The sequence below is a fragment of the Octopus sinensis genome, linkage group LG19 (assembly GCF_006345805.1).
Source record: "Octopus sinensis linkage group LG19, ASM634580v1, whole genome shotgun sequence".
Taxonomy (NCBI): Eukaryota; Metazoa; Mollusca; class Cephalopoda; order Octopoda; family Octopodidae; genus Octopus; species Octopus sinensis.
The window spans coordinates 30,007,294-30,033,625 of record NC_043015.1 but is presented as its reverse complement, the minus strand read 5'-3'; the positions used below and the strand labels follow the sequence as shown (position 1 = coordinate 30,033,625).

At 37.7% G+C, this 26,332-nt stretch overlaps 1 protein-coding gene across 4 annotated transcripts in view; it reads left to right on the top strand.

Annotated features, from left to right (window-relative positions):
• Window positions 1-26,332, top strand: part of LOC115222144 (histone deacetylase complex subunit SAP130) — a 70,234-nt gene that overhangs the window by 3,359 nt on the left and 40,543 nt on the right. For 3 of the 4 annotated variants that reach the window (XM_029792283.2, XM_029792282.2, XM_029792281.2), the window contains exon 2: window positions 19,341-19,474. The exons of the other annotated variant lie outside the window; for it this stretch is intronic. In XM_029792283.2, the coding sequence (XP_029648143.1) occupies window positions 19,417-19,474 (58 nt within the window). In that variant the 5' untranslated portion in view covers window positions 19,341-19,416. The remainder of the gene's footprint in view (window positions 1-19,340; window positions 19,475-26,332) is intronic. 4 annotated transcript variants of the gene reach the window in all.

Here is a 26,332-nt window from a genome sequence, read left to right as displayed (position 1 = left end):
CACTATATATATACACATACACTATATATATATATACACACACATACACTATATATATATACACACACACTATATATATATATATATATATATATATATACACACATACACTATATATATATACACACATACACTATATATATATACACACATACACTATATATACACACATACACTATATATATATACACACATACACTATATATATATACACACATACACTATATATATATACACACACATACACTATATATATATACACACACATACACTATATATATATACACACACATACACTATATATATATATATATTACACATACACTATATATATACACACACATACACTATATATATATATATAATATATATATATACACATACACTATATATATATACACACATACACTATATATATATATATATATATACACACATACACTATAATATATATATATATACACACAATACACTATATAATATATATATATATATACACATACACTATATATATATATATATATATATACACCTACATAAGTGTAACATGGACCAGACATTTATCGGCAATATCTCGCATCTTATTTCTTCTTTTAGCGGTCCCTCGGTGTGTGTTTTTCCCCCCTTTGGTCGTTCAGATTGTTATTAATCTTCATGCGAATCCTCATTTCATTGTGAACAAAGTTGTTCGTCTTATTATTATTATTATTTCGGTAGCTGTCTCGTGTTTCACAATGAAATGGCCATCAAAAGTCTCCTGTACCTACCTTTCTTTTAGCAATCCGTCTAAAACTTAGCTGGGAAATCGTCCTAAAATGGCCAAAACCAATTATAAATGAGATAGAGAGAGAGAGGGCCTTTTCTGAAGTGGAATACAACTTTATATATCCATCTCGTCATCTCTAAAACACACACATATACACCTTTCATTGCAAAGGTGGCTTTTTTTCTTTTTTCATCATGTCAAGACAGACTGCAGTAATGTATAATATTTATGCTGGAACCTGTTTGGTTATTCTTCCTATTTTTTTTTCCTTCTTGGTTGCTCGCTATTTCAAGTATTATGGTTAGTAAAATGTCATGTGGCTTAAAAGATAGATGTGTTTGATATTCTTTTATATTGAACACAAGCTTCTAATGGTGTATAGGGCGTGTGATGTAGAACCGACAAAACAATCGCTATGATGGGCAGGCTTAGTTATTTATAAAAAGATGTGTGCGTGTCTATATATACACACATACACTATATATATATATATATATACATCTACACACATACACTATATATATATACATACATACACTATATATACATATACATACATACACTATATATACATATACACACATACACTATATATATACACACATACACTATATATATATATATATACACTATATATATATATATATACACATACACTATATATATATATATACACACACATATACACTATATATATATATACACATACACTATATATATATATATATATATATATATACACACACACACTATATATATGTATGTATGTATATATATATATATATATATATATATATATATATATGTATGTATGTATATATATATATATATTATATATATATATATATACACACACACACGATGTGTGTGAGAGGGGGATGACACTTAATTTTCAGGTGTTGGGTTTGTTGTAATGTCTGAAGCACTTGGCTGTTAATTTCCCCGCATCTAACGAACCTCACTCACCGAAATCTCATTAAATTCTGGATTAAAAAACCTCCTCCTGTGTACTGCAATTTTCTCTTAAGCTGCATCATCCATGTCCACGCCGATTATATTATATTATGACTCGTCAGTAAATATAGCAATGACTAAATAAATACCTAAGCTGCAGATGTTCTTATTGCTTTTATTTTTCCTTCTTTCTTTTCAACATACCATAAACTATACACTCAGCTCCCTGTATACATACATACGTGGGGTCAACCCTGCTCGTGATTCGGTTTGAGAAGAAAGGTGAACCTTAAAAAAGGACTTGCTAGAACCCAGAAACCATTTTACAGTTTCACACGTCGTTCGCGGCTTCTCTCTGGTTTTTCGATCGACATTTTTCTTCTTTTCTATCTAGGAATGAATTGACGACAGAAACAACACACACACAGCAACCATGAAACTGCGAATATGTTTAGGAAAATAAAAAACCAAAAACCATTTTGTAGTTTAGGTGTTTTGTTGTGTCTTTGGCGGTTTGGTTTGTTGGGTGGTTTAACAAAGTAGTTTTTTGTAGCCTTCAGATGGTTTAATCATAACACAGGGCACGGGTTAGTCTTTCCTCACACTAAAACAAACCCTCCTTGATTATTTATATATATATATATGTGTGTGTGGAACTGCAGATATATAATATGAATCCTGGCCAACAAGGAGAACGTGTTCTGACTGGCACATTTCTTGGGTTGGCGCCATCCTCGGTAGTAGCAGTGAAGACAGAAATGAATTGCCTTAGTGTGTTTATTGTTGTTGTTGGTGATAATGTCCTCGGCTTTTATTCATAACAAACAAACAAACTGTTAATTATCTCAATAACAAAGAAAGCATTTTCCACCATTTCCCTCTCTCCTCTCGGATGATAAGCGTATGATTTGGCTGCTATTTCTAACAGGTAGAAGTTCTCGTTGCTTCGTGTCAGATAATGCGATATAAGCAGTGCCCCTAAAACCGTGCTAAATAATTGTTTTAATAACCGAATCTGGTACCTAAAAGCTGCCCTGCTTCTGTATCACCCACGTAAAATAGCCACTTGTTAGTAAAACCCGCGACCTACCTACCAACCGAGCATTCGTCCTGGGTAGCTTTGGCTTTTTTCTTGTATATAATTTATTTTTTGAAAATCCAAAATGGGGAGGAAAAAAAAAAGAAGTCTTCTTTCTCTGGTTCTTCTTTCCTTTTCTCTCTATCTTCGTATTTATGGTATCAGCAGCCACGGCGGCGCACACGGTTCTGTGTGTGATCACGGCGGCCCTGCTATCGCTGCTACTACAAACAACACTAATTGCTCTTACATTATCACAATTTAACTTTGTCTCGCTCTATCTCTCGGTTCAGATCCAAGGTGTTTGGTTTATTTTATGCTACCTCCGCCAACAAGGAAGCTTGATGTATTGCTGCTGTTCGACCTGGTAAACACAGCAGCCAAATCTCTTTCAAATCGCGTGTGTGTGTGTGAGAGAGAGAGAGAGAGGGGGAGGGGACATTTTGAATTATGTATCAGATATAGTATGTATGCTTGATTAAAAGACGAGAGCGTCATGGCTAGAACGTCTTCGTCTATCTGGGTTGAACATACGTACCTCAGTGTCTGCTGAATGTCGAATTGATATAACAGGAGCGGACCCGGGAATGAGGGGCATTGCCCCTTCCTCCCTCCCCGAAAAGAAGTGTGCCCTTCTAAAAATAATGTTGTTACGCCCTTTTCTCCTAGAATTGTGTCCCCTTCTGACCTTGTGCCTTCCCTTCGAAAAAATTCCTGGGACCGCACCTGCATGGAATGGTATCCAACTGTCATCGTCTTTTAACTTCCCAGTTTCAATCTGAGTTTTGTGCTCCAGCATGGCAATGACAAAACTGAAGGTGCCGGTCCGAAGAAATCGTTTCTCACGGCACCCTTTCACGATCAGTAAAAGCAGGACATACCAGTAATATACGGACTGCCTACCCTCTCATCTATGTAAACAACAAATTAAATATTTCGACGGTCGCGTGGTTGGTTGATGTGGTTCGGATGCCGAGTACCTTTTGTATAAATTATCCATTTGCACTCGGTAAAATAAATATATAAGGTAATGTATTAATAATATCCATGAGGCAATCGACTCGACAACTATAAAATTTGGCCTAGTGATGTATGTGTGTGTTGTTGCCTTTACTTGACCTAATCGTTTATATTGAAGGGTTGTCCTTTGCTGCCCTTGTGACAAACTCAGGAATCATTGCCGTGAAAGTTTTCGGGCCCAGTTACTATTTGGAATTAATTCTAGTTTATGTCGTTGACGGATGGCTACGGAAAAGACATCAACTTCGCAGACTCACTTTCTTTTCTGTAAAAAGGGAGGGGAAAATTGGAATATATATATATATATAACAGGTTTAACTGGTATCATCGGCTTGCCCACCATCTCTCCCTCAAATGATTTCCATAAGGTTACACTATCTCGTTCTTAACTCCAGAACAGTTCTGATCATACAGGCCTTTGTTTGATAGGGGCATCTAGCACCATTATTCAGTGTGCTGTCCATCTTTTCAGGTCGGTAGGGTATGATTTGAAGGAGATTTGGCTGTCCTTTCAAGTAGGCTGAGTGACTAATGTAGAGCAGTTATGGACAAACTGCAACCCACGGAGCTTTCTGAAATAGCACGCCATCGGAAAAATTACCTTGAATCTTTTTAGTAGTGCGGGTTGCATGGTGATTAGACATGTCTGCTGCTGTCCGCTTCTCGCAGAAGGTTACCTATGCCTCCTGGTGTAGAGGCTCCCTATGTAAATATTCAGAACAGTTCTCACATAGCTGATGAGGATAATGGGTTTTTTGTGGGGCTGTTTGGTAGTTGTTGAAGTGATAAGAACCGGGTGTGGCGTGATATGGCTTGTTTTTTTCACCCCAGTTGTCCCTATTGGAACAACATCAACGCCTCACCTGCCTGTGACTGAAGCCGTTGCTAATTAGAAAATTACATTTAAATTTACCTTGGCAATAATATATGTTACGGAGAAAATGCTTAAGTAGTTTGTTTTTTTAATCGTATTCGACTTTTTTCTGTTTGTAAATACGCAGTCGAATGGAACATGTGAGGAATTTCTTGTGACATTCTTTCAGATTATTTGCCTAAAATAGCAAACAGCTCTCGCGAAATAAGGATTTACGAGTGCCAAGAGAAAGAGGCAGATGTGTATGTGTAAAAATCTACCATGAAACATCAATCTTTCCACCACCACCTGCTGAGAACTTGAAACCCCCTTCCTGATCGATCACATTGACGAGGATTTGTCAAGGAGGTCACCAGAGGTCGATCGTCATCCTAGTAGTACGAGATGTGTTGGTTATATGTCGTGCATCGATTCCAATTAACGAATTGGTAATTGTTTTGTAGCTAGTGCTTCAATTAATGTGAGAAAATTTGTAAAGCAAAATATAACAACATAGCGACACTAGTATATATATATTATATAAAGGTAGTCAACTAACGTGGCAGTGTCTGTGTCTATCGATCCGCCCCTCGTATCTGCAGGATTTGAATGTAATACAAGAACAGTGAGATGTCGGTACCCCATAGCTCATTACACTTCTTGGTGTGTTGGTCCTGTCTTCTCGGATAATAAAGAAGAGGATGAATTTCCGCAAACTGAAGTCTTATCCATACTAGGGTGTGGTAGGTTAGAACCTAGAATCTTAGAAGATTATAAAATGTATTGTTTAACCCTGGGGTCAACTCTGAAGCTAGTCTATGATCAAAGGCATTCCAACCATGACTATCCTGTATATTTTGTTTTATCATCGGATTAGTCCTTTGTTTAAGGTAGTTGATGGAGATATCGTTGCTATTTCTAGCAGGTCGAGCATCCACGGTAGAAGCTTCTTTGTTGGCTGTTTAATAGACGATGGCGTTTGGGTGGTTCTTTCCTAGACACGTAAAGTACATGGTTCTTTCTCCTTGTCTTACATTGGTCTCTTAACGGGCAGTAGTAGTGGTAGTTTTTATACGGTCGTGATTTACCTTCTCGTAATCATTAAACCAAACTCTTCGTCCTTTTTCTCTGAACATCATTATTATTATTATTATTACTCGACACAACCATGTTCCATTTTCTTTTTTTTTTCTTTCTTTGCTTTTTCCGGTTTTCCTTATTTTTTTTCTCTCATTATACGTTTCGATGTGTGTTGGCTGCTTTTTGTAAGTCTTGGTCAAAGAGAGAATCAGAAAGAAAGAGAGAACGAAAGCGAGTGGAGGGGGGTGCTTTGAGCTACACACCTACAGGAAAGCTATTACTGTTTGTCACTAAAACCACCACCACCACCACCTCTGCTGCTGCCGCCTCTGTTTTTTCCCTCCTCTTCCTTCTACTTACTTACTTGGGAACTAAATTTCTAATGGTGTTCTCTACTACTACTAATACTACTATTAATTTGCCTTTTCACTTTGCCAACCACATCCACACAACACAGTCTGAAGTGAATTACCAAAAATAGCTCCTCCTCCTTCTAATCAATCTCTTTCTTTGGTGTTGCCCTCATTTCGTCTTTCTTTCTTTCTAGAACTCGTGTAATTTTTTTCAGCACCACGCACTCCACACCACACATATTTATCTTTCTGTTGGATTATTCAAGGGTGTTCTAGTTTTTTTTCTGTTCGTTTGTTGATTTGTAAATACATTCTCTTCCTTTTTCTTCTTTCCTTTTTATTGTTCAAGTTTTGTGTGTACGTTTATAATAGACTATATACTAGTAAGTAGTAGTAATTAGTGGGAGAGTGGACGGATCTAAGGAAACTACAGCTAGTTTTAGATACCTATTTCTTTATTACCCACAAGGGGCTAAACACAGAGGGGACAAACAAGGACATAGATATTAAGTCGATTACATCGACCCCAGTGTGTAACTGGTACTTAATTTATCGACCCCGAAAGGATGAAAGGCAAGTCGACCTCGGCGGGATTAGATACCGAAATTCTTTTCTTCTGGTTCGAATTCTCTTGAAAATATCCCCTACTCCAACCAGCATGTAACGAAATGTCGGATTTTCCAGAGCTCTAATTCTGCTAAAAATTGTCCTAACGGAATGTAGTGTTTGTGATGAGATAATTAAACAATTGTTCCTAATATAAAATAGTTACTTCAAGAGATTGGAATTTACTTTTTCGTACTGTTGCTTGGCTCCGAGTCGACTCCAGTTTTAGCAGACTTTACAACCAAAGGCATCCTTCTTGTGGCCATCTTATCCTAGTTTTCTATGTCTTAGTATCTCTAGGACTATATTGTCTAGGGTGTCCTTCTTTTTTTTTAAAGACAATAGGGTGTGATTTGAATGAGATTTGGTTGTTGTTTTTAGCAAGAAGAACATCCACGTAGATGCCTCTTCAGACATTTTTTCTCTTTGGTAAACGTGATGTGGAACCGTGTTGATGTTAACCAAAACGTGTGGTACCCGTTCATATATTGGCTGTCTGTATATTTAAAACTGAACGTAATTCGAATTCCTATATTTCTTGTGAAATTTGTGTCTTGTATTTAAAAAACAAGAAGAAAACTGGTGAAATATTTAGAATGGAACTTTGTGTAAATATCCTGCTTTTCGGTCTACTCTTTTAGTGCTGTTTTTTATTAAAGCAGTAATATGATGCAACACATTTCTGTACCAAAGATGGATGTAGGTGCTCTTGGTACTACCACTACTACTACTATTATTATTGCGAATGGTTGCTGTAGCAGTATCTCTTTCTTTAAACGTGACAGTTCTTCTCTCTCTCTCTCACACACACACATACTCTGTCTGTCTCTCTCTCACACACACACACACACACTCTGTCTGTCTTTCTCTCTCTCTCACACACACACACACATACATAATACTCTGTCTCTCTCTCTTTCTCACACACACTCTGTCTCTCTCCCTCGCACACACTCTGTCTCTCTCCCTCCCTCGCTCTCTCTCTCTCACACACACATACTCTGTCTCTCTCTCTCTCTCTCTCTCTCTCTCACACACACACACATATACTCTCTCTCTCTCGCTGTTGATACTTACCTCGAGATGTGAAAACGTGACTTTGCTCCACTCCCACTCAAGACAAACCTATTTGATTCTGCCAAACTAACCTGTTAATAGCTTTCACAGTCAGCACCGATTGTGGCCAGCAATGAATAATAATTCTGCGCAGCCACTGGCGTACAAGAGACCGCCCTTGAGAAGTTCTATGTTATTGTCCTTGACATCAAGCAGAACATTCGACAGGGTTTGGCACGCAACAATAATATATCGTTGTTCCGCCGCCAGAAGCTTCTCTGTCTCTGCTCGGTCGACCCCTTTACAATTGTTTTGATGGGGGCTTTCCCTGGTCTTATGCTCCGATAACTAGAGGGTTCCACACTGGTTGGCCTTCACACACAAACACACATACAAACACACACACCCCTATGTGTATGATATCACCTCTTGCGGCCTCTCCCATATTCGGTATACACGCTTCGTCCAACCGACACTCACTAAATGCTTCCGCAAAGTATGGTGAAATTTGGTCAACAAGGGAACCTCTATGCGGTCATTGAACACGCTAGAAATAGCAGTCAAATCTCCATCGAATAACACTTTATATTTATAAGAGGAACGTCTTTGATTTATAGATCTACTGGAGCAGGGTTGAACAAGAACTCCGCAACATACTATAAGGAAATGGCAGCTTGTCCTCATTCAAATTGACTAACACTAAAATCACAACCACCGTTTACTTGAAATAATCAAGTTTACGACACTGTAAACCTTTGGCGTTCCCTTAGAAATTCCTGCATTTAATTCCTTGTTAAGTCTCATGGATCCCCAGATTTTAATCTGACATGATTTCAATGTTACTAAAAGAAAATGCTACTTATCTGCTTTGGCAAGCTTATACTTTTCAGTACCCAGCGTCATAATTTGTCTGTTCTCTCTTTTCTATTGCTAGTAAATATGGTCTTGGTTCCTCTAATTATGCTGACTTTGAAATATTTGCTCTCCTCTCTTCCTTCCTTAGCCAGAACTCTCCTACCATACATACTTTATGCATCAAATAGTAGTTAGCATTATTTATATATATATATATATCATATCATATCAAAAGGGAAATGGAATTTAATTAAATTTAAAATATTCAATCAAAATTTACATTTCCAGTGGTCTAACGTGTAAAAATTTAGTCAAGAAGACTATATATTAGTCATACGATATAGTGTATATTTATACACATAAGGAATCCACACTTAGGGTGAGATTCAACACATAGAACCACAAAAATAACGGATAAGATTCGACAGGAACAAAATTTGAAAATGAAAAACATTTAAGGGACTGTTTGCGAAAAAAACAAAAGACGAAGACAGGTGGTGTACAAAACAAACAGATGTATTAGTATAACACTCAGGAATAGAAAGTCTTTTACGTTTCGAGCGTACGCTCTTCTACAGAAAGGGACACAGAAAGAAACAAGGAGAGAAAATGTGTGTGTGTTTGTGTGTGTATGACCAGTGTACTTTTTGTTAAAGTATAGATACACCAGTCTGTATGTAACGTCACCACTATTACTTGTGTTGTTGCATACAAACTCATTCTACCTTGTCGGTGTTGTGGCAGCACTGAAGATTCTGTCTTTATGTAGATTGTTCTTCGGCAAGTCAGCTTTGTATAGTAGTCCCAGTTACTACACAGGAGACTGAACCCTGCACTGCAAACTAACAAAGCACTTGTCGTGTACCACTTGCTTACGGCAGGAAAGTGAGGTGTTTCTACTTTGTAGCACCTCAATTACAACTAAGCGAACTAGAAGTTAATTGCCTATATCATTACCTACATGAAGCACTGCTGGCCAGAAGTGAACCTTTAATCTCAGGTGATCACATGTTCTCTTTGATCTTGTTGCATATCAATACATGGGAGAGAGAAAGAGAGAGATGGTGGTGCAGTTTGAATATAATTGTAGAGTTAGTGTTGATTGTCACTAGCTGTTGTCAAGGAAACAACAAACTGTTTTGATGGTGAGTGATGATTATTTTAGATGATGTTTACAGTTGGCTGTTGGTACATTCTCATATATTATTTATTAACACTATGTATTTTTACTGAGGGAGCTTTTATACAACCAGTTGATCTGCTGGAAATGTCAGTTAAATCTTCCTCAAATAACACTCCCTGGTGTCTTAAAACAAAGGGCATTGGATAAATAAAAGAAGATAGCCATAGCTGAAATACTTTTGATTTTTGCTTCTCAGATCCTCCCAGCCATAAATAAATGACTATAAATGATTTCTATTTTCCCCATTATCAGTTACATTAGCTTTTGGGTTTTTTTCCATCCTTGCAGGGATTGGATGTACTCCCTCCTCCAATTCAGCATTCTACCACTTGTTGCATTCCTTGCCTTGATTGACATCACGCGACAGTTGGAAGCGAATGTGTCACAGTCCTGCAAGTGGTCTCCTTCATTTCCAGTCATTTGTGAAAATATGTCTCTGGCCGTACAAAAATATCTCACTTGGAAATGGGCGAGAGTTGGCAACAGGAAGGACAATCAGGCCTTAGAAAATCTGCCTTGACCCTTTCATTACCGTATTTATTTTGAGAGGCTTTGTATTTCTCTCAATTACTTTAAACATAACAAAGAATTTAGTAAAATAGCTTAATTATCATTCAGCTAGTGTTAAGAACATAAATTGTGATTAAGGTTTGGTGGAAGATTTTCATTCAAAACTTATGAAAACAAAACATTTGTACTCAGAGCCAGAGCCGGTTTCAGCCGGGTTGGTAACGAAAGGGTTAAACGCTGTCAGAGCCATGTGAGCATAGAAAAGTGAATGTGAATGTGAAAGTGATGACTACTTTTCCCTGTCTTCTTATATATAATACCATATTTTGGTGGTGTGTTGACTGAGTTACTTATTGACAGGTGACTGGCACGAGGAATTCTATTTTGTTTAAGGTAGCTAATTAAAACAATTAAAGTTGTATGTTTTTGTGAAGCAGCTAGCATAGCTATGTGATTTGTAGATGCGAGGTTTGATTCCGTAAGCCGGTCGTCACTGTTTTAACACCCACTTTTCCATGCTTGCATGGCTCAGACAGAATTCACTGAAGCGGGAGCAATGCCCTTCTTCATTTATTTCTCTTATGGCCCGACATGTTTTCATGGAAGACAGGAAATGAAGGATGCTGGTGTTGCTTGTTCACCACTATCCTTTGCTGTCAAAACAATGGGACACAAACATTCACATATGTGTACGCACACACACACATTTATATGCATATATGATGGGCATCTTTCAGTTTCCATTTACCAAATACAGTCACAAGGCTTTGGTTGACTCTGCTCCATAGTCGAGGACACTTTGCCAAGGTGTCACTATGAAACTAAACCTAAAATCACTCGATTGGGTATCAAATCTCTCAACTACACAACCACCACTACAATGTCAGTTTTTTTTTTTTTTCATTTTACACACACCCACACATTTTCTTTTTTTTTCTTACAGCATTCACCCGGGGTGGGTTGAGCTGGCTCCATTCATCCTCAATGCTGCATCTCTCACAAATGCAGACCAGGCCTGGCGATTTAAGGCTAACGACCGCGTGATCTCCAACCACTCCTTATTCCAGCGGCGAACGCCTTAGATATGGGGACCTAGGTTGGGTTCCAGTTCAACCTTGACTGTCATCAGCCATGTTTTTTGTTGTCCACCAAATCGCTTTCGCCAACCCTGAAGGGGAGCTGGGGCAATTGCTTCGTAGGTTGTGTTCCAGATCGGCCTTGACTGTCGTCAGCCAGGTTTTCCGTTGTCCACACACACACAGATCCATACAGATATAGTTAGACTTATATAGATATACACATACACACTATATTCTTTTTATATCTGCTTTACCAGCATAGCATCTAAGTTTATTGTGGTCCTAAGTCATCTTCTTTGTGAGGTCGAGCAGCTTGAAATCAACTTTCAACATTTTTTTTTTCCTGAGTCTTCCTCGGTCTTCCTCTTTTGCAGGTTCCTTCCTTTCGGATTGTGTGACACTTCTTTACCCTACTGTCAACCCCCACACCAGAAGAACCTCCTCTGTTGCACACTACATCTGATCCCCCTTACAGCCAATTTTTCTTTCAGCTCCTTTGTTTGGTCATTCATGCACATTATTACAACACCTCCAGCAGAATATTGTAGCCTCATTTCTTTCCAGCCTTTGCACTTCTTACTCAGGTGTTACACTACTCTATCTTGTATTCAGAAAGTCTTTTGTTGCCAGTGGTGCTAAATAACTCCTTTACCTTGGCTATACTCTCTCTCTTTTACTCTTTTACTTGTTTCAGTCATCTGACTGCGGCCATGCTGGAGTACCGCCTTTAGTCGAGCAAATCGACCCCGGGACTTATTCTTTGTAAGCCCGTACTTATTCTATCGGTCTCTTTTGCCGAACCGCTAAGTGACGGGGACGTAAACACACCAGCATCGGTTGTCAAGCAATGTTGGTGGGGGACAAACACAAACACACACACACACATATATATATACATATATACGACAGGCTTCTTTCAGTTTCCGTCTACCAAATCCACTCGCAAGGCATTGGTCGGCCCAGGGCTATAGTAGAAGACACTTGCCCAAGATGCCACGCAGTGGGACTGAACCCGGAACCATGTGGTTGGTTAGCAAGCTACTTACCCCACAGCCACTCCTGCGCCTATACTATGTTTTTGGAATGCACACTGCTAATTAGGTCGCCTAGGTTATAGAGCTATCTATTACTTCTGTATGTATGCATGTGTATATATATATGCATACGTACATAAATGTACAGGAAGCTTTTTACATGGTAGTGGCGCAGGTGCTTTTTACGTGACACAGGCATGGGTGCAGGTGCTTTCAAAGTGGCACTGGTATGTGTGATTCATGCAAACATGTGATTAAAGGTATTCTACCTATGAATGTCACATCTTCTCGGCAATTGCTTCCTTGATCGAATTGTCACTTTCTGCAAAGATAGTATGGTTTGAGACAGCTCTGGGGATTACTTTGTGGTGAGGTCAACAATCACTTGTACAACCTGGTTTGTTATGAGAGAAGATATAAAGAATGTGTCCTTGTTTTAATGGAGGAGCACCCTCCCAAAAGATTTAAGGAAAAAAAAAAGCTTATATTGGGTTGTCTGGAAAGTTCATGCCGATTTATAGTAGCTTACCTTTCGACTTATCTTAGAACATGGTTGCGTCCATAAAAGAGGATTTGACTACACCTCCGTTTAGAGCACAGTTTAAGCTATCTTTTCGTGGAAGAAGGTTTATGTTCCTATAACCTGTGTTAATTCTGTAACCCTTTAAAATGGAAGATAAGAAAGTTCATTTGCAGCACTTGCTGCTTTAGGAACCAGACAAAAATTGCTGCAGCTTGGCTGGGATGTGTTACCCCACCTTCCATATTCACCAGATATTGCTCCTTCGGATTTCCACTTATTCAGGTCTCTGTAGAATAGCCTTAATGGTAAAAATTTCAATTCCTTGGATGACATAAAAAGATACCTTGATGAATTCTTTGCCATGAAACCATCTCAATTCTGTGAAGAGGGTATTTTCAAGTTAAAGGAAAGATGGAGACGCATTGTGCAGCAACAAAATGGGACAACCCAATATATAGTCTTAAAGTGGTATGTTTGTACTAAATTACAGGTTTTGTATAAAATGTTATATTTGACTATCATCATCAGTTAACGTCCACTTTTCCATGCTTGCATGGGTCAGATGGAATTTTAAGGCAGATTTTCAAAGGCCTAATGCCATTCCTTGTTGCCAACCCTCATCTGTTTTATGGCAAGCTAATATTTCCCCATGACTAGATATGTTTTTTGTGGAAGACTAGAGATGAGCAACATTGCTTGTATGACAGTAGCAGTTGTAGTAGTATGGGGGTCATGCACTGTAGCAGCATGTCAGTGCATCCACCATTTGTTGGGGATTCCCCCTTCCTGGTGGATGCTGTATAACAGGTCTGCTCACTTTCGACCCCCATCACATGATATCAAGATGCATGCACCCACAAACATACATGACAGGGTTCCTTCAATCTCTGTCCACCAAATTCTCTCACAAATCTTTTGTCAGCCCAGGGCTATAATAGATGTTTACCCCATGGTGTCATGCAGTGGGACTAAATCTGAGATCACTCAGTTAAGAAGCAAGCTTTCTAACCACACAGCTATGCCTGTGTCTGTCTGTCTATCGTTGGTGTCTATTCCTTCTTTGTTCTTTTCTTCTCCTATTTCTTATGTCAGTATTTTCAACAACTAAGAAGTCAGATCCTTACATGAAACATGTGGCCACACACACATGTTGCACTTTATAGATAGAGTGGGGTGTTGTTAGAGTTGGCAGGTTTTCTGTTTTTGTTATTTGTGCATTTTTTTTTTTTACTTGTTTCAATAATGAGACTGTGGCCATGCTGGGGCACCCCTTTGAAGAATTTTTAGTCATATATATGCTTTGGTGTCTTCTGGTTCATTGCCTTGCTTTGCATTTCTGAGTTCAAAACCACCAAAAGTTGATGTGTGAGAGATTGAGATACCAATTCTATAGAACTATGATCATTAGTAATGGCTTCATGTAGACTATATGAAGACAACATTTATTTGGTCAGTATTCTAGTTTTCATGTATATTATTTCAAATAATCAACTCTATCTCAGAATATTTTGATTATAGGGCTCAATCTGTCAACCCTTTAGCATTTAAATTGGCCATATCCTGCCAAAATAATTTACTTGTTTTGTCTATATACTGGCCAAATCAGGTCTCTCACACTTAGCCTACACTATTATTTTAAGAATAAATAATCACATCATTGAAATCTCTAAGCTACAAAGTAATTCATGACTAATTCAAATTGTAAATAAATAAGCATTTCATTTGACAGAAATTGAATGCTAACGAGCAAAATACCTTTGGGGTCATAAGTCTACTGGATCAGGGGTTAAACTATAGATAAACAACAATAGCCATAAGTGCATGTTTTTGTATTAAACTGGACGAATATTTGCATCAGCTTCGACCCTTTGTACCCCTGACCTGTGTAATTCTGGATCTCTCTCTTTTCAAACGGTTACCCTAAAACGGTGACAATCTAACTTCAATTTCCACCAACCTCACTCACCTAGTTCAACCCCAGATCATTCCCGAATGAGAGGATCTATAATCAAAGGCATTCTAGCCCTGTGACTACTGTAGTTTGCCTTGACTGTATGTCTCATTATGTCCTCTTCTTAGATAGAAAGGTGTGATCTGAAAGAAATTTGGCTGCTATTTCTAGCAAGTGAACCGATCATGTAAAGCAGGCACAGACAGACTTTTACTAGAGCAAGCTGTATGAGACACGGTTCGTCATTATCAGGCAGCCAGCACTACCAAAAATATTCAAGGTAATTTTTTGTCAGTTATGTCATTCGGAAAGTCCCATAGGCCGTAGGCTGCCCATGACTGATGTAGATACTCTTGTTGGCTCATTCCACTGGTCACTGTGTCCTTGTCAAATGACCTGGAAACAATGCTAGGTCATTCATCAATGCCTCTGTGAAGCGGAACACTCAAAAGGAGCTTTCCATGTGCCACAGTTTACAAAAATTTTCCTGCAATACAAATTATTCTGAAGCACCCCCTAGGCACCAAAGTTTGGTGACTGGTCTGGGCCAGATATGGCCAATTCAAATGCTAAAGGATTAAAAGATTAATGACAGTAGTTAGATGAAAATGAGAGAAGAATGGTTACCATTATACTTGTTCTAGGGTCTATTTTAAAAGTTATGTATTGAGAAAGTAATTATACTGCAAAAGTCATATGGCTATTTACGACCCAACACACACCATAAATAATAGTCTGAAGAACTTTGTAAGAGTATTATAAAAGCTCTAAAAAATCATCATTTCTGGTTCTTGTGAAATGCATAGTCTCTTGTTTGATGTACAATGTTTGTAATGCTATATGGGTTTGATTGTGTGTAAATTTATAATTTAAATTTTTCTTTTTTGTCATGTCCTTGATGAATATTGTTTAATATTTCTTTATGTTGTATTTTTATATTTTTTTTGTTTAATTTGTTTCTAGAATGTACCATATTTGATGTTATATAAAACGCCCCTTTTTTTTCCCCCCAAGGGAAATGTCTCAAATACTTACCCCAGGTCCTATATACAAATTTGTTTTTAACCCTTTAGCATTCAGATTACTCTGTCAAATGTAATGTTTATTTATTCACATTGTTTTGAATTAATCACAAATTATGTTGTTGTAGCTTTTGAGATTTCAATAATGCGATTGTTTACTTTTTAGAGTGACATTTTAGGGTAGATATAAGAGACTGGATCTGACCAGGTTGAATGCAAAACTGGTCAAATATATTGGCCAGTTTGAATACTAAAGGATTAGATGTTATATGCTTCACTGCACTAAAAACTTTCTGAAATATGAATTACCGAAATTGGGAAGCGTCTAATATACCTGTCTTTTATGCCATGAAATAGTGTGTGTCTTTACTGTTGAGTATATGTTGTGTATGATACAAAATTCAAAACTACAAGTAAGCACAATTTCTGCTTGACTTGTTTTGTTGTATCGTTATAACTTCTGCCTAGTTATGTTTCTAACAACTCGCAGTAGAACACTGACTGAATATACTTTGTGGCTTTGTGTACAGTTTATACTGAGTAGGTATGGGCTCTGGGCGAGAATGGAGATGGTATGGAAAATGGTTTGGGGGACATTGGTGGAATGTGAAGTAAGTTGTTGTGGATGATTTGACAGATTTGCCCTAGTAATTTACAGGTTTATTGAAAGAAATGAACCAGAGATTATTTGCCAGACAGGGGAGATCATACAAATGCATAGGGAGTAGTTTCACGCATATAAACATGCTTGTACACACACACAGGTTGGTTTTTATGATGAGTATTCTAGTTTGATTTGCTGAATGATTCTGGCAGTTTACACTTAGGTGCAGGCATAGCTATGTAGTTAAGAAACTTGTTTTGCAATAATGTGGTTTTGAGTTCAGTCCCATTGCATGGTGGCTTGGGCAAGCTGACCAATGTCTTGTGAGTGAATTTGGTAGATGAAAACTGTGGAAGCCCATTGGTTGTGTCTTTGTGTTTGTCCCTCTCCCCAACTTGACAACCAGTACTGTTTTGTTTATGTCCCTAGTGAGTTAGTTCTTTGGCAAAAGAAGCAAACAGAATAAGTACCAAACTTTAAAAAATAAGTACTGGGGTCAATTTGTTTGACTAAACCCCTTCAAGGTAGTGCTCCAGTAGGGCTGCTGTCCAATGACTGAAATAAGTAAAGGATCAAGGTTATAGAAGTAGCTGAGTATTCCAAACATACTTGTCCTTAATATAGTCCTCGTGCAGAATTAATGTGACAAGGCAGACCATTTGATTTCCAAGTACATCAGTCCAAAGTGTCAAATCTTTTGGGGCACCCTGGTATTATTTCCAGTTACCTTCTCTAGGTAATCATAAGAGCATAAGTTTGTTCATAGGAGGTGTGAAGTAATATTTTGGACCACTGTTGGCTGAGCAGACAGGGAACCTGTTTGAAAAATCTACATGCTTCCCCAGAAGTAAAATTTGTGAAGAGGGTGCTGAGCCAACCATGGAGTGTTTAAAACCTTCTGGAAAGTGTCACATAAGGGGATGAACCTGAGTTTGTTGGGTGTGATGTTGAAACAAAAAGGCAATCCATCGCATGTTTTAACACTTGAAACTTTGGTCTCCTTTTCAACTTGTTTCCAGCCACTACAACCTCCATTTTCTATTCTCCCGCCCAAAAAAAAATATATATATATATATATATACACACACACACACACACACATATATATAATACAAATAAGAAAAATTTAGTTTGTTCATCAACTAATGGCGGTGCCCCAGCATGGCCACAGCTCGTGAGCTGAAACTAGATAAAATAAAATAACTTATGGATATTATAATGTTGGATTATTTATTCATTTTACAAATGAGAACATCAAAAGCATACAAAATATTATATAAATCAATAGATAAGATAATAATACAAATACAGAATTTAAAAGTCATATTATAAATTAATGAAGTCCTGAAATTACTTCTTACAGCTGTTTCAGCCTATATATATATATATATATATATATATATATAAATGTTTTTTTTAACCCTTTGAAGCATAACTGTATATGTGAAAACGGTTAATTTTAGCAGTTTGGATTTTTTTTTTTTTTTGACTACCATTTCAAAATAATAAGATTTTATATTGACTAATTTATCTAGTTACCAATAATTTTTTTTTTTTTTCCTCATCAGGTTCAGCACAAAATATTTTATCAAAATATTTGATAACTTCGTTTGAAATGAAACTATTTTTTTTTCTAGTGAATTTTTTTTTTGTCTAGTGATTTTCTCCATGTTTTGTTTTCCGTATGTTTTTTTTTTTTATTTCTCTGCTCCCCCCCCCCCTTGATGTTATTTTTTTTTTCTTATCCCCTTTAATATTATTTTCATCTTCAGGGTGGAGTTCATCAATTAATATGATCATATCATCTCAGTTAACGCTTCAGTTCATATTTCAGATTTACCTAAACAAATAAGCTTGATTTGTTAATTGTTAAATTTCTCTCACTCCAATTTGTTATTTCTGTCTAGTGTGTATATACATATATATATATACATACATATATATACATACATATATATATATATATATATATATATTGTATGCTTATATATATATATTTTACACCCTTGGTTTATTGTATTTTAATATTTGTAGACATATTTAAGGTGTTTTAAATTGGAGTTAAGAATTTTAATATTGAAACTATTACCACTGTTATTATTTTTATAAGGGTGGGAATAAAGGAGGTGTTAGCTGTTACCCTTATTTAATTGCTGGTCTTTCACTTCTAGAATGTATTTTCTACAGAAGATTGTCTTTTAACATAGTAATTTTAGGAAAGCACCTTAACCTCTCATGAGTTACAGAAGTTTTTACCTACATAAGTTTCCTTCTATAATTAATTTTATTAGCATGAAGGAAACTCTATTAAAACTATAACACTTAGAAAAAAAATAGGAAGAAATTAAATGTTAAGCTATAGGCATGAGCATTTGAATATATTTGTAAATAACGACCAGTAAACGTATCTTCTATCTGTGAATAGTTTACTCTCTGATGAGACTAATAGTTTATCTGTATATATGTATTGCTGTTGCCTGGTTAGAGCTGGCTTAGGGTCTGAGCTTTGTTTCATTGGATGTGAGTATAAAACCTAATTTAACTCGTGCTGTCCTTTTGCCTCTCTCTGTTTTTGTATTCTCTCATTTTGAATGTACATGATATTTCTCAAGCTCCACTCACACTTGCATCATTTGATCGGTCCACCTACAACGGAGGACCAGCCACCAGTTTGAGCAAAGTGCATGTCTCCTGTTTTGCACACCTGTATTCTTGACAATTTTACCTGTGACGTCGGTTGCGTTGAACCGCCTCCGTTCCTTTCATAGATTCATCTTCTAAGCTTTTTTGTTTCCTCGTTTCGCTGTTTATAGGCCATACATTCAGTAGTTCCCTAATACGCCCACAAGCCGTCTCCACACGAAAAACAAGTCACGACCTTTTTTGGTAATGCCTAAGCAGTTTCTTGGCTATCGGAAAGCAGAAGGATGCCCTCAAAAAAACCAAGGTCAGTTTCTGCTTCTAGTGGAGGCCAGTGGCTTTTACTGGAAGCAGTTAACCCTTCTTCTTCACAGCGTGCAGTTTTTCTCTGCCAGATTTCCTTTTTCATTGAGCTTTTGATCTAAAACTGACACAGACTCTATCTGTCTCTCTATCTCTCTCTCTCTCTCTACATCCTTACTAGTCTTCAGTATAAATCTTAGTTTTCACTGACTCCTGTCCCACTCTTTCTCACGTGTCACAACTATTCTTTATTAAACTACATTAACATTGTTTTGCCTCTTATTGTTTTATATATATTATTATTTTTAATTAATTTCTTTTACTCCTTTTTCCCTGCCATCTTAATTAGTTCTGAATGTAGTTGAATGAATGTGATTAAATTTATTTTCATAAATAGGTTTCTTAACATTTTAACCAGAATAATAACTCTGTAGGACCTTCTTAATAAGTACTAACTTTTGTAGTAATAGTTAATGAAGTGATTAGTTTAATTAATGTTTTCTGTTACTTACAATTCATTTGATTGATATAATCTTCAGGAATTTTCAGGTCTATAATTTTTACTATGAACTATATGTATGTATATGTGTATGTATGACTGAATGTATATATTTATGCGTGAATGAATGATGTATGTGTACACGTATGTCTGTACTGAATATATATATCTGTGTATATGTCAATGTGTACCTTTGTACTAAGCCAAAAGTATTGCATCACTTAGTGTTTTGCTTGAACAATTTGGTCAGTGAACAGAGGGGAAAATTCTCTGTAATATCCTTGACTTCATAATGAAGATCACCGAGATCCTGCCCCAACCAGTGCTTGGAAACAATCTGCATCAAACCTAAGTGAAGGGAAAATAAACCTCAGGTGGTTGATAGGTTAACTTTCCTCAGTGGGTCGCTCTCATGGGCAGTTAGCATTGATGAAGAGGTCACCAGCAGGATCTCTGAAGCTGGCATTACCTTTTGGCTGCCGTATATGGGGTGGGAGCACAGAGGAATCAGAACTCGTCACCAAGTTCATGGTCTGCTGCACAGTTGTTTTTACAACCGTCTGGACAGTCAGGAGAAGAGATGCGTGACATCTCATTCGTTTCTTATATGAAGTTTCTCAACAGCATCCTCTGCTTCCATCCATTGGCAGGACAGAGTTATCCTGTGCTCCAGCATGTACACTGTTCTGCTGAAACCTTTTGTGAAATGTGCTGCATATGTCAGTTGTCTGCCATGCTGTAGCATCTTATACCAGTTGCTTCATGGAGGACACTACCAAGGAAGGGGTGCTGTTGGGAGGCAAAGGAAAAAGTAGGCCAACTGATTGCATCTTCAAAAGAGCTCACTGTTGTATTTACCCTAAATTGAAACTAGGGTGCTCTGATTGACAAAGGGGCCGAGATAGGTGAAAGCAAAATAGCACTGGCTGCTGAGGGGCATGCTGTACTTTTCTATACATGTCTTACTTGTGAATTAAGATTTCTGGGCCAAGGTGGGCCACATAAACCAGCAGTGGAACCACCAGACCAGTCGTCTAACCCATCCTTGAATCTTGGTCCTCTTCAACAACAGAGGATGAATATATGCATGTTTGTGTATGGCACGTAAAAAGCACCCACTACACTCTTGGAGTGGTTGGCATTAGGAAGGGCATCCAGCTGTAGAAACTCTGCCAAATCAAGATTGGAGCCTGGTGCAACCATCTGGTTCACCAACCCTCAGTCAAAATCGTCCAACCTGTGCTAGCACGGAAAGCGGACTTTAAACGATGATGATGATTATGATTAGTGTATGTGTGTATATATTTGTATGTAGGAAGGCGGTGAGCTGGCAGAAACGTTAGCGTGCCAGGCGAAATGCTTAGCTGTATTTCGTCTGTCGTTACGTTCTGAGTTCAAATTCTGCCGAGGTTGACTTTGCCTTTCATCCTTTCGGGGTCGATAAATTAAGTACCAGTTACTCACTGGGGGTCGATGTAATCGACTTAATACCTTCGTCTGTCCTTGTTTGTCCCCTCTATGTTCAGCCCCTTGTGGGTAATAAAGAAATATATATTTGTATGTAGGAAGATATATATATATATATATATATATATATATATATATATATAGGGGTCAAATATGAAAAATCAACAAAAATGCATATTGCAGATAGAAAAAGGCTATTTATGACAGGTAGTGACAAATATATACATTTAGATTGACTGAGGAAGTAATACGAGTCATAAAGGTCATTATTATGAGATGATTATAAGATGATAATAATAATAATAAAGTAAGAGACCGAAACAAACCAATTGGCAAATGATGAATAGCCTTCATGTAAACCATTGGTTCATTTTGTTCTCTTACTTTATCATCATCTTATAATCATCTCATAATAATGACCTTTATGACTCGTATTACTACCTCAGTCAATCTAAATGTATATATTTGTCACTACCTGTCATAAATAGCCTTTTTCTATCTGCAATATGCATTTTCGTTGATTTTTCATATTTTACCTTTATATTTTCTTTTCTTAACATATTTCTACTATATATATATATATATACACACACACACACACACTCAGATATACATATCACCATTTAACATGTTTTTTGCATGTACTGTGTTGTGTTCCAATGTTTACTTTGTTATGACTATGGTTGAATGTCCTTTGTAACACTAAATACTTTATTGAGTGTACTTGATGCTGTTTTTTTTTACAAGACATTGGCACCACTGAGGTTGCCATGTAACTTGCTAGATGAAAGAGCTCTTTCACTCAAGAGGGAGGTAGTTTTTATACTGGGTGTTGAGAAGTTAAAAATGTGAAAGAATAGAGATGCAGAGCTGCCTCATATAAGGGTGGATGGAGTGGAGAGCTGAAATGAGAGAGATAAAGATGGTGGTGATGATTTATCTGATGACCTGCAAGGTGACAGTCAAAATCGTCTGCCAACTCAATGTATTTCATCAGTGGTGCCTCAGAAAGATCCTAAGACAGAGTGACATATGAAGCCATTCTCCAAGCAGCAAGAGTAAGTCCGCTGCATGCAATTATAACTGAATGATGAATGGGAATGGCTGGACACATACTAAGACCGCCAGAGGAGAAATATGGTGATGGTGGACAGGAATGGGTGGGTAAGGCTTGTAAGAGTGAGGAGAGAGAGTAAAAGAACCATATAATGACAGAGCTGGAGGTGTTTAGAAGCACATGGGAATGAGTGTAGTAGGTGGAAAGCAGTGGTGGTTGTGGTGTCAGTGGTAGCTGCTATATATGGGTGTCATATCTGGTTAAGGAGGTAGGAAGGGATGATTGGTGGTAGTGCAGGAGGTGTGATCAATGCAAAATGTGAGAGGAGAGGAACGAAGTTAAGAATGAGGGGAGTGAATGCTGAAAGAAAATTATTCCAGGGATAGAGAGATAGCTTTTAGCAGGGAAAGGGGATGAAATATGTTCTCATTTAATTACAGCAACAGTGATGGAAAGATGAATGTAGGGAGATAACATTTGACAGTAACAAATTGGGTGAGGAACACAGTTGTTTGTATGTGTAAGTATCTGTATGAGGATGTGCAAATATGTGTGTGTATATATGTGAATGTATGTGCTTGTGTATGTATTTATATTTGTGTTTGTATGTGTATATATATATATATATAAAATGTATACTTATATACATTCACTCCTACACACAAAATCATTTAACATGTGGCTACTGACATGATATCTTAATGATCAAAATTTGTCTGGCAAGCAAATCAACATGCAATTGTTGAAATATGAAGCTTACATTAAAAAAAAAAAAACCTTTGGCAAGAAAGTCTACAAGAATTCAACTAGTTTATAAAAAAACACTGATGCTTAAATACATTGGATTCTTGGAAAGTTGAATATGAACTTAGGAACTTTGTTTCAAACCAACTGTAAAAACAAAAATGAAAAAAATTCCAGGAATCTAAATAAAAAAAAAGATAAAATCTTGGACACGGTTGTGTATTCAGTGAAAGTTATACATGTATAAATATACATGGGTGCAGGCTTGGCTGTTTGGTTAAGAGGTTCATTTTGCAACCATACATAGTAATCCATGGGGTGAGAGTTAGGCGAATTAGGAGGCCAGAAAGAAAGAAAGAAAAGGTAAATAATAAGCACAAGAGAGAAGATATCATCATCATCATCATCGTTTAAAGATATGGGGAAGTGAAATCAGGAGGAGAAATTAAATGTAGAACGTAGTAAAGAGGAGGGGACAAAGAGATATGTTAACGATATGAGCTCTCGAAAGTAGCAAATATATGTATCCGAACGTTGGTTATTAGGAACAGAGGGGTGAGGAGGTAAGACAGGCATAGAAATTCTCCAACAACCACTTCTACCTTTTGCCAGAAGTATAGCAAGGGGACAAATATTACTGCCACACATATGGCCTTCCAGCAGCAGCAGCAACAGTGGAGTCGCAGTGGCCCAGTGGTTAGGGCAGCAGACTCGTGGTCAGAGGATCGCGGTTTCGATTCCCAAAACCGGGCGTTGTGTGTGTTTATTGAGCGAAAACACCTAAAGTTCCACGAGGCTCCAGCAGGGGTGTGGGTGGCAACCCCTGTTGTACTCTTTCGCTCCAACTTTCTTTCACTCTTTCTTCCTGTTTCTTGTCCCCGACTTCCTACGCAACCGCTGAGCCTGGATGCGCATTCATCCATCCGTCGATGCTCTCGGTTTCGGGGGTTGACCTGCTTTCTCTTCTGCAGGTCTTACGAATAGCAAAGGACCACGTTTCGGACTTCTCCCACTACAGACAAATGGGACGAAGACCGCTCCACTCAACAAACAAACAACCAGCAACAGCAACAACAACCCTCTCCAGCCAGATAGTGATCAGTCTCCAGCAGCCTCATGTAACCATCTGAATTAAACCTAAAGCCTTTTTCAAAGGTGTGAGGATGAATTCCAGTGTGTGGACACTATCGGAATGCCTACTGTGTCCCTTCTTGGTGGCCATGGTCACCATTGTAGTTGTCTGTGTCACATCTTACAGCAGAAGTCATGATGTTGGCAATTTTGATACCTGGCACAAACCATGATGATACAAGTAACTCTTTCCCAATATCTGGATGGCTTCCAGTCCGTCACGACAGTTTTTTCTTAACTGCAACTTCAATTTTTACATCCTCCAATGCTGTCCACCAATACATCCTGAATACCTGTGTGTATGCATATACATATACAATGTATTTTGATGCATATATATATATGAGAAAGAGACATTTTGTGCAAAACAGAAACCCACCCATTCATGTGCGCACGCATGTGAGTATGTGTGTACACCAGGCTTCTTTTCATTTTTTACCTACAAAGTTCATTGATGAGGCTTTCACTATAATGCGGTGGTACGGAATATGAAACTGCGTAGTTGCAAAGTGAACTTTTAACCACACAGCTATGCACATATTTATATATATATACAAATACTCACTTGCACACACATCACTCATTTGTATGTTTGTGTGTGTATATGTATATATATATATCATGTGACCCACCAGGCTATCAGGTGTTGCTACACATCGCTGGTCACCATGCATTTCACATTGTTTTAGCCTTCAAATGATGCCACCCCACTGGCTGAGCGAGCAGGCCAACAGAAGAAAGAGTGAGAGAAAGTTGCAGTGAAAGAGTACAGCTGGGGTCACCACCTCCACGTGGAGCTTTAGATGTTTTCGCTCAATAAACACTCACAACACCCGGTCTGGGAATCGAAACTGCAATCCTACGACCGCAAGTCTGCTGCCCTAACCACTGGGCCATTGCGCATCCACATATATATATATATATATATATATATATATATATATATATCTATATCTGCATACATATTCATTCATTCAGTTGTTTTTATGTTTGCTTTTTGATGCTGGCATCGATTAGATCAAGGGTTCTCAACCTTTTTGTATCTATGGACCCTTTTGGTTACTATTTTATTCTGGTGGACCCCCCATAGTCATGCAATATTTAAAAACTAGTTTTATAGAAACTTCTTTTAAAATTCCTATTTTGTTTTCCACACATTAACTTGTGAAGGTTGAACTATGTAAAATGTTAGAGAACGGAACCTTGCTGTTTTTTGCAATACATATCAATACATACATCTGAAGCATAATTTTTTTTCAGGTGCCCTTAAAATATTATTTGTTGTGTGGACCTTTAGGGGCCATATGGACCATGATTGAGACCCACTGGGTTAGATGAATATGTATTATTGAGATATTGTTTTACAGTTGGATGCTCTTCTTGTCACAAACACTTACCTGTCTTTCAAGAAAGGAAATATTTTACTCACTTGTCTTTGAAGTCGCAAAGTTAGTGAATGATTTATAAGGAAGGAAATAGCAAATTTCTGCTTGTAGTCAGGAAGACGTGGGATGATGTAGTGAAGGCTGATCTCAAGACGGCCTTACAAAGGAGATGGCAAAGGACTGAGATATCTGGCACTTTGCGGTACTCAAGAAAACTCATCCACCACAGCAGCAGAATTGATACTGGTACTGGTGCCATGTAAAAAGCACCAAGTACACTCTGGAATGGTTAGCATTAGGGTGTCCAGCTGTAGAAACCATGCCAGAACAGAAATGGAACATGGTGCAGCCTCTGGCCTTACTAGCTCCAGTCAAACCATCTGACCCATGCCAACATGGAAAACAAACATTAAATGATGTTGATGATGAGATATTTCAATATATACTTACTTGTACTTGTGGCAACATTCCCCCTGGACAGGTTGAGTTGGCTTCTTCTACCACCCTCGAGACATCTCAAACCATGGCAACCCACGCACGACGGTCTTGCGCCAGTCATGGTTCCATTGGCGCAGGCCG